General features: G+C 33.5%; 1 protein-coding gene across 1 annotated transcript; it reads left to right on the top strand.

Annotated features, from left to right (window-relative positions):
• The first annotated feature begins 4,989 nt into the window (after window positions 1-4,989).
• Window positions 4,990-7,440, top strand: LOC132281617 (protein FAR1-RELATED SEQUENCE 6-like). Its single transcript, XM_059783312.1, has 2 exons — window positions 4,990-5,361; window positions 6,067-7,440. The coding sequence occupies exons 1-2, from the start codon at window positions 4,990-4,992 to the stop codon at window positions 7,321-7,323; spliced, it is 1,629 nt and encodes a 542-aa protein (XP_059639295.1). The 3' UTR covers window positions 7,324-7,440.
• The last annotated feature ends 1,762 nt before the right edge of the window (window positions 7,441-9,202 follow it).

Genomic DNA, 9,202 nt, shown 5'->3' with positions numbered 1-9,202 from the left:
AAGACTTGTGATGCTACTTTCTTTTTCTTCCTGCAAAAGTTTTCTTACAAGAAATAATGCTTCATTAAAACTTTAGAAATAAAAAAGAAAAAAAATACATTGTCAAATTCAAAAGGTAATACTCTGTAGAATGAATCCGTGGAACGAATCATTACAATAGATTTGTATAACATGACCAAATCCAGTGTTGAAAAAGCAAAATTACCACCAAAAAAAATTCATACCAAGAAACTTTCATCACAACACAAATTCTTATTACAATAGTTTTTCTTCGATTTGAACAGCAGGTTAAAGGTCCTATTGCAAACCATCAAAAGTCATTCTCATTACAACCAACAAGAACACCAACAAGAATTTGACAATAGAAGTATTTAAAAAGTTTCTTTGTCTTTTGGTTAAAGGATGATGCTGTAAAGGATGATTTTCAATGTGTGGATAGATTCAGGAGAGAGAGAGGATGAGAATTATGAGAGAAGCTTTTAGAGCATACAATATTTAGTCTGATTTTTAAAATTTGAGTTAAAAAAAAAGTGGAGGGAATTTGAAATTTCAGCTCCTTCAATTTTTAACACGTTATATGGGGGTGGTGAACGGAGACCACTTTAATGCCCTGTTTGGTTACATGCCCACGCGATTGAGCTTGGCAAACTTAAGAAGCAAAGAAATCTATTATTAAGATGTCTGTAATAATATATTTTATTGATGTGGGATATTTTTAAGTGTTCAAATTTTTAAGAATTAGAAAGTACTAATGTTATTAAGTTATTCAGCCCTAATTGTCGAACCTGACAGTTCTACTCCATTGGTGAAATTCAGCCCTGATCGGAATATTGAATCGACGCTCTTCCTTGATTTGGACCAAGCAAACTAGAATCATCAAATATCTATCAATTCTACTCCAAGTTAATTGACTCGTAACTGATTGAACTAATGCCACAAATTCACAGATTTACCTTAAATATGCAGAAAGGAGTATGTCTATATCAATACTAAAATACACCACCTCTGATGTGAATACTAATCTAATGGATGAAAACTGATCCTCAACTAGTAACTGATTCTACTCCAAGTTGCATGCCAGGATGCTCTCCACAAACCATTATTACAGACATATGCAAGTTTTTGCAGAGTGCAGTTGCTGAGGTTTTTCCAAGTTCTCAACTTCGTTTTGGTTTGTCACACATCATGAAAAAGGTCCCAGAGAAATTGGGAGGACTGCACAACTATGATTCCATTAGAAAGGCAATGATTAAAGCAGTTTATGAGACTTTAAAACCGTTCGACTTTGAAGCAGCATGGGGATTTATGATCCAGCGCTTTGGAGTTGGTGAGCATGAGTTTATATTTACAAACATATACGAGCTTACATGAGCTTATGTGTTTATGAGCTTAGCCTAATACTGTTCCGTATCTAACTTGTTTACTAAACAAACCTAGAAATCGAGCGTGAACTCGATTCGTTTGCTTAACCAATGCAAAAAAAATTGAGTTATTCATGAACACCACGTTTATTTGCAACCTTAAGAGAGAGTTTGATCATGAAAATAGAGAGAGATCTTGAATGTGAGTGTGTAAAATTTCAAGAGTTAGTGATCCTTTTTATATAGAGTTGCGGGGTCTTCCATAGAGTAGTGATATTCACACTGAACAATTACAGCGAATTGTCTATCCCAACAATTTTTAATTAGCTATTTATACCAAATACAATTAAGTGAAGTGTTCCAATTCATTATCTGTTGCATAATTGACCAATTAAAAGTATAAGTATAACAATTCACTGCAATTATTTAGTGCAAAATCATTTTCCAATTAAAAATGTAGACCAAATTAATTAAAGGCCAATAGAAAAGTCATTAAACTTGCAATGAAAGATTCATTCATGGGTTAAATAAAATGTCATTAATCTTGTAATGGAAGATCTAAATTAGAGAGCCACGAAGATTCACAATTACAATTTGTCATAAAATAATTTATTAGACCAAAGAGTAAAGATAAGAGAGTAAAATTGGGCTAAATAATACAAGTATCAAATTGGGCCAATGTGAGTTTGATTTTGCTCAACAAGTATCACCTATTTAGTTTGATTATTTAAAAATATGCAAGAATACATATTTTAACTTCAAATTCAAAATTGCTTACCGGCCAGCCAAAAAAATAAATAAATAAATAAAACTTCGAATTCGAAATTTGAGGGGAGGATCTGTGGCCAACAACTTTTACACAAGTGAGGCCCACTATCTCTCTTTTACATTCTGAATTTGGGAGAGAAATATTAATTTTCAAAAATTGTAGAAGGCAAATTAGATTTTAGAAAACTTAAAAAGAATAATATTTAAAAGTGGGTATTTTTTTCAACTCGTTTTTCAAAAAATAATCAAACAAACAAATCTTAGAACTGATTCTTAGTTTTTTCTTTTATTAGAAAATAAAAAATATTTTCAGAAAACAAAATAATCTTATTAAACAAACTAACTCCTACCTCTTCTTGATGTATATGTTGTCCAATCTTCTTCGGTTAAATTTTTTGATCGGATTATAAATTATTTTTTAATAACAAATCGGATCAGAATCAATGCAATCTCATCATCTATGGTTGATAATGAAAAAAAGTTATATTACTTGATAGTCAATAAATATTTGTTGAAAAATTGTTCTCAATATTAACTTAGAATCCGAACAAATTAAGCTGTATCTATAATAAGAAACAATTTGGTTTGTATCTAAAATACGTAATTTTTTTTAAGTTTCGGTTTAGGTTTGATGGCTAAATTGATTCCCAAACTGTGGTTCCCTTTATCTACTTTGCTACTGGGGACTTGACCTCACCTTTTACTATAGTCTTAGGTTACATTTGATGAAACTAAATCAATACATAAGTCACATGGTATTAAGTTTTTAAGATAAGGATTATGATGATGAAAAGCAGCAAGTCAAAGTCAAAGTCAAAGTCAAATCAAAGTTGCAATTTGATAAACCACACATCCAAAGTCCAAATAATGCTAGTCAAATATAAAATTAGGAAGATAACAGTCCCCTTGAAAGAACAGAAGAAAGACCACCAGGAGAATTCTAAAAATTCGTACCCCAAGGGCCTCCCACAACTCTGCAAAAAGGCTGCCTAGCTTCCGAGATTTTACACACTTGCATTCGAGATCTCTCTCTATTTTTATGGTCAACCTCTCTCTTAAGGCTGCAAATAAACAAGTTGTTCGTGAATAGTTCAAGCTCTGCGTGCTAATTAAGCAAACAAACCGAGTTCAAGCTTGATTTCTAGGTTCGTTTAACAAAGAAGTCGATTATGAACAATATTGGGCTAAGCTCGAAAACATATAAGCTCGTATAAGTTCATGAACATAAGCTCGTATAGGCTCATGAACACATTCGCAAACATAAGTTTAATTTTATAAACATAGGCTTGTGTAAGCTCGTATAAGTTTATAAACAAGCTAAAACAATTTTGAACACAAGCTAAAATCGAGCTTGAATGACTTTTGTTATTCAACAAGCCTAACCCAAGTCGAGCCCGAGTTAAGCCTGAACTAACCTTCTGTTTTGATAGATCAGAGAGTACCACTATTATAGCCTTGGTTGTATTTGGTGACCCGAACTAAAGTAACTAAATCAGGATTTGTACACTTCAATTAGTGAACATAATTTAAACAATTTTTCATTTTTTAAAAATATTTAAATAAAATCAAACTTCCATTTTAAATAAGTTTCCATTTATATATATATATACATTTGGTAGGTACATTCACTAAAATAAAATAAAAAACAATTCAATTACATAGATCTTATTTTTGATTGATCAGAATTTAAGCAAGCTTCCAATTAAGTGTATATATATCCATCTATCTATCTATTTATCTATCTCAACTCTCAAGCTTGCACTTTAAACAGGCTTCCATTTTTTTTTTTTATTATATACACACACACACTATACCTTTGGTAAGTACATTTATTAAGAGAAAAACAATTCAATAACATAGATGTTATTTTTTATTGATCAAATTTTAAACAAGCTTCTATTTTATGTAATTTATTTATGAAACCTAAAAAAATTAAGAAAATTTATAAAAAGTGGTTGTGTGTGTATCAAAGTCATCCCAGTTGGCACGCCAGGTGGTGGTCATTCATCTATGCAGCAACCAAGGGCCATTGGGATGTGTTTCCCCAATGCGGTTGTGGGGCCCCCTCCAATATAACCCCTTAATCCAAATTTGTTTTTGCTTGCCAACCCTTGGTGGATTGGGACCTCTCTAACCCGGAGGGAATGAGTACATTCATTTGGGTCCTCTCTAACCTGTGAGGATCAGGTGCACCAATTTGTGTTATGGCTAGTAAGACAATGGTTCACCAACCTGCACTGGAACCCGATTCCAGTTCCAGCCCACACTACTGAGCTCGGCGAACTTGAGTAGCAAAGTATTCTATTATTAAGATGTATATAATAATATATTTTATCGATGTGGGATATTTTTAAGTATTCAAATTTTAAAGAATTAGAAAGTACTAATGTTATTAAGTTATCAGCCCTAATTGTCGAACCTGACAGGTCTACTCCATTGTGAAATTCAGCCCTGATCGGAATATTGAATCGGCGCTCTTCCTTGATTTGGACCAAGTAAACTAGAATCATCAAATATCCATCAATTCTACTCCAAGTTAATTGACTCGTAACTGATTGAACTAATGCCACAAATACACAGATTTACCTTAAATATGCAGAAAGGAGTATGTCTATATCAATACTAAAATACACCACCTCTGATGTGAATATTAATCTAATGGATGAAAACTGATCCTCAACAACAGTATAGGATAGAAAAAAAGGCAAATACATGAATTAATTTAACACGAAATGATATTGGATAAGTTGTGAGTGTTTTTAAAGCTCTTATGCACATATCTAGAAGGTGGAGAGTACTTGAAGTTACACTTGAACACAACCATTTGTTAGGTACAAAAATCTATAAGTCAATTAAGAAGATGAACACTGGAACGAAGAGGAAGCTGCAGTCAAACTCTGACGCAGGAGTACGGACAATCAAGTTGTACCGGGCACTTGTAATTGATGCAGGAGGTAATGGGAACTCAAATTCTAACGCAACAGAAGTCAGGAATTATTCTGATCATCCAAATCAGTTGATCTTGGGAAAAGGTGATCCTCAAGCCATTTATAACTACCTCTGTCGTATGCAATTAACAAATCCAAATTTCTTTTACTTGATGGATCTTAATGATGAAGGGCGTGTGAGGAATGCGTTCTGGGTGGATGCCAGGTCCAGGGCTGCAGGTGGTTACTTTAGTGATGTAATCAATGGAGGAATTAGTAATGGGCTAACCTGGGCTATAGCCCAGGTCCAATTAAAGAAAAAAAAATTAGTACTATTGTTCCTACAAGCCCATGTATTACTCTTCTTCTTCCAATTAGCCCAGCCTAATCCATAGTATTTCTATAAATAAAAAGAGTTATAAAATTTACAAAGGTCAAACCTTAAATATGAGCAAGCTTACGAACTATAGACATGCCCAATCACAAAATAAAACATATTAAAATATAATAGAGTCCAGCCCCGTAAATCAAACACATTGTTAGTCTATAGAAGAAGACCTAAACTCTTCGTGTGTAAGGCGCTAAGGCATAGGTGGATGGATATTATGGATTATTATTGTTAATCCAGTGAAATATTGAATTTTATTTTTGTAAAAAAGATAAAAATAAAAGGGCATTGTTGATGACTTGATAATTTTTTGTTAAATTGGGTAATTTACTATATAATAGATTAATAACTAGTCAGGGGTTGAACACATAGGTCTTACTTTCTAATGTGAATTTATTGATAAGGAACATATATATCTTGCATTTTTATAATTGTTTATTTTAATACTTGTATGAAGCAAACTTTAATGAATTCTTGACAGTAAAAGTACGTTAGAGTTTGGAAGTGTAAATGTATTAGAAGGTTGTACATTATTGAGTTTAATTGAATAATTGATGCATGATAATTATATATTTAGAGCATGGATGACACACTAAGCAATGATGTGTTTAATTATTTTTAGCCCTCCCTACTTTGCAATCCTGGCTCCGCCCTGGATGTAATATTATTTGACAATACTTATTTGTCAAATAAACATGAGATCCCACTCGTGACGATTGTTGGGCTAAATCACCATGGTCAATCAGTTTTACTGGGTTGTGGCCTGCTTGCAGGCGGGACAACAGAGTCCTATTTGTGGATGTTCAAAGCATGGGTCAGTTGCATGCCAGGATGCTCTCCACAAACCATTATTACAGACAGATGCAAGTTTTTGCAGAGTGCAGTTGCTGAGGTTTTTCCAAGATCTCAACATCGTTTTGGTTTGTCACACATCATGAAAAAGGTCCCAGAGAAATTGGGAGGACTGCACAATTATGATGCCATTAGAAAGGCATTGATTAAAGCAGTTTATGAGACTTTAAAACCGTTCGACTTTGAAGCAGCATGGGGATTTATGATCCAGCGCTTTGGAGTTGGTGAGCATGAGTGGCTCCGGTCTTTGTATGAAGATCGAGCTCGATGGGCTCCAGCGTATTTAAAAGACACATATTTTGCTGGAATGGCTGCTGCACGGCCCGGTGAGATCCTGAATGCATTTTTTGACAGGTATGTGCACAAACAAACTCCTTTGAAAGAATTTCTCGACAAGTATGAATTAGCTTTACAAAAAAAGCACAAGGAAGAAGCACTTGCAGATATGGAGTCTAGAAACTCAAGTCCCACCTTGAAAACAAGATGTTCCTTTGAGTTTCAACTGTCCAAAGTGTATACAAGAGAAATATTCAAGAAGTTCCAAATCGAGGTGGAGGAGATGTACTCTTGTTTCAGTACAACACAATTACACATTGATGGACCAATCATAATATTCTTGGTGAAGGAGCGTGTTTTGGGAGAGGGAAATAGGAGGGAGATCAGGGATTATGAAGTTCTGTACAATAGAGCAGCAGCAGAGGTTCGTTGCATTTGCAGCTGCTTTAACTTCAATGGTTATCTATGCCGGCATGCATTATGCGTGCTCAACTTCAATGGGGTGGAAGAGATCCCTTCTAAGTACATTCTTTCACGGTGGAAAAGGGATTACAAGCGTTTATATATTCCCGATCTCGGTTCCAATAATGTCGATGTTACTGACCGGGTTCAATGGTTTAATCAGTTATATAGAAGTGCTTTGCAAGTTGTAGAGGAAGGGGTAATTTCCCTTGACCATTACAAGGTTGCTCTACAAGCATTCGAAGAGTCGCTGAATAGGGTTCATGATGTAGAAGAAAAGCAGGAATAACATAAAATGATTGTGAGTTTCTCTGTAACTAAACTGTTACCATTCCTTTCTATCCTCTCCTGTTGTTGAGGGAATGACTCCAGCTGTTCTTGTGCATAATGTATTATTCTTCACGAAGCGAATTGCGACTGCTTTATCAATATGAAAAAAATAAAAAAAAAAATAGGATCAGTTTTCATCCATTATATTAGTGTTCACAGTGTTCTGTTTTAGATATATATATATATATATATATATATATATATATATATTGATTGAAACAATCTTCTGCATATTCAAGGTAAATCTATGTGTTTGCGGCATTAGTTCAACCAGTTACGGGGTCAATTAACTTGGAGTAGAATGGATCGATGTTTGATGATCTAGTTTTCTTGGTCTAAATGAATGAAGAGTGCCGATTCAATATTACATTCAGGGCCGAATTTCACAATGGAGGAGACCCGTCAGGTTGGGCAATCAAGGTTGAATAACTTGATAGCAACATTAATACTTTCTAATTCTTAAAAATTTGAACACTTAACAAAATCCCACATCGATAAAATATATTATTACATACATTTTAATAATAGATTTCCTTACTTCTTATGATTGCCAAGCCCAGTAGCGTGGGCTTTAAAGTGCTCGATTGTGGAATCGAGCTTCAGTGCAAGTGGGTGAATCATTGTCCTACTCCAGTAACACAATTTGTCCTCACGAACTAGAGAGGACCTGAACGAATGATGCCCAATCCACCATGGGTGGCAAGCCCAAAAAACAAAAACAGAAGGATGATTATAAGGGGTTAGGATAGACACAACCCATATCATTGGTTGCATACACAGATGAATGGGCACCCAACGGGCGTGGCAACTGGATGACTTGATCCCCACACACAACCACTTTTTGTATATAATAATAATCTAAAACTTATAAATATATATATATATATATATATATATTGTTTAGGTTATTCTTAATAAATTTGCTTAATTTTTTTTTAATTTGATAAATAAATTACATAAAATGAAAGCTTGTTTAAAATTTGATCAATCAATAATAACATATTTATAATTTACCTACTTGTTTTTTTCTTAATAATTTTACCAACTTGTTTTTTTCTTAATAAATGTACCAACTTGTTTTTTTTCTTAATAAATGTACCAACCAAGGTATAGTGTGTATATATAATAAAAATAAATAAAATTGGAGGCTTGTTTAAAGTGCAAGCTTGAATTTTTTTTTTTTTTTTAAAGAGGAAGCTTGCTTAAATTCTGATCAATAAAAAATAAGATCTATGTAATTGATTTTTTTTTTTTTTATAATAAATGTACCTACCAAATGTATAGTGTGTATATATATAATTTTTTTTAAAATGGAAGCTTATTTAAAATGGAAGCTTGATTTTATTTAAATATATTTTTTTAAATGGAAGCTTGTTTAAATTATGATCAATCAAAAATAAAATCTATGCAATTGAATTATTTTTTTGTTAATATATGTACCTAGCAAATTATCTTTTGGCAAATTTTATCACCTTCTCTTCTTCGGTACATTTTTTTTTTTCACCTCTTCGGAACTTAAGATGACGAGATGAAGGACTAATATGCTTTGTGTTTCCAAACTTTATAACTACCTCCTTTACTAGAGAGCAAACCCATGTGGTGTCTTTTTTGTTTCGTCCAGTTTTCTTTTTCCTTTTTTTTGGTCTGGTCAAGTTTTCTTCCTCCTGTTTTTGGTTCTTTTGGGACCAGAGGATGCCTTGTAGCGTCTTATCAAGAACAAACCGTATTTCTGGTGGACGGTGCCTTATAGTTAAGGTTGTAAAAACAACAGAGCTGAGCCAGGCTTGAGTCTGTTCGGGAGCACTTGGGATCGTGGTAAGTTTGAGCTCGGCTCTTTA

The sequence above is a fragment of the Cornus florida genome, unplaced genomic scaffold (assembly GCF_030987335.1).
Source record: "Cornus florida cultivar Cherokee Brave unplaced genomic scaffold, ASM3098733v1 CherokeeBrave_3.0.0_Hap2_Chr11, whole genome shotgun sequence".
Classification (NCBI taxonomy): Eukaryota; Viridiplantae; Streptophyta; class Magnoliopsida; order Cornales; family Cornaceae; genus Cornus; species Cornus florida.
Note: the sequence above shows the minus strand (reverse complement) of the source record. Positions and strands in the feature narration are given on the sequence as shown.

What these genes read in the sequence shown, in the direction of transcription:
- LOC132281617 (XM_059783312.1), top strand. Translation starts at nt 4,990, where the DNA reads ATGAACACTGGAACGAAGAGGAAGCTGCAGTCAAACTCTGACGCAGGA. An exon ending in TAACCTGGGCTATAGCCCAG is followed by an intron (nt 5,362 to 6,066) that starts GTCCAATTAAAG and finishes AATTATTTTTAG; the next exon opens with CCCTCCCTACTTTGCAATCC.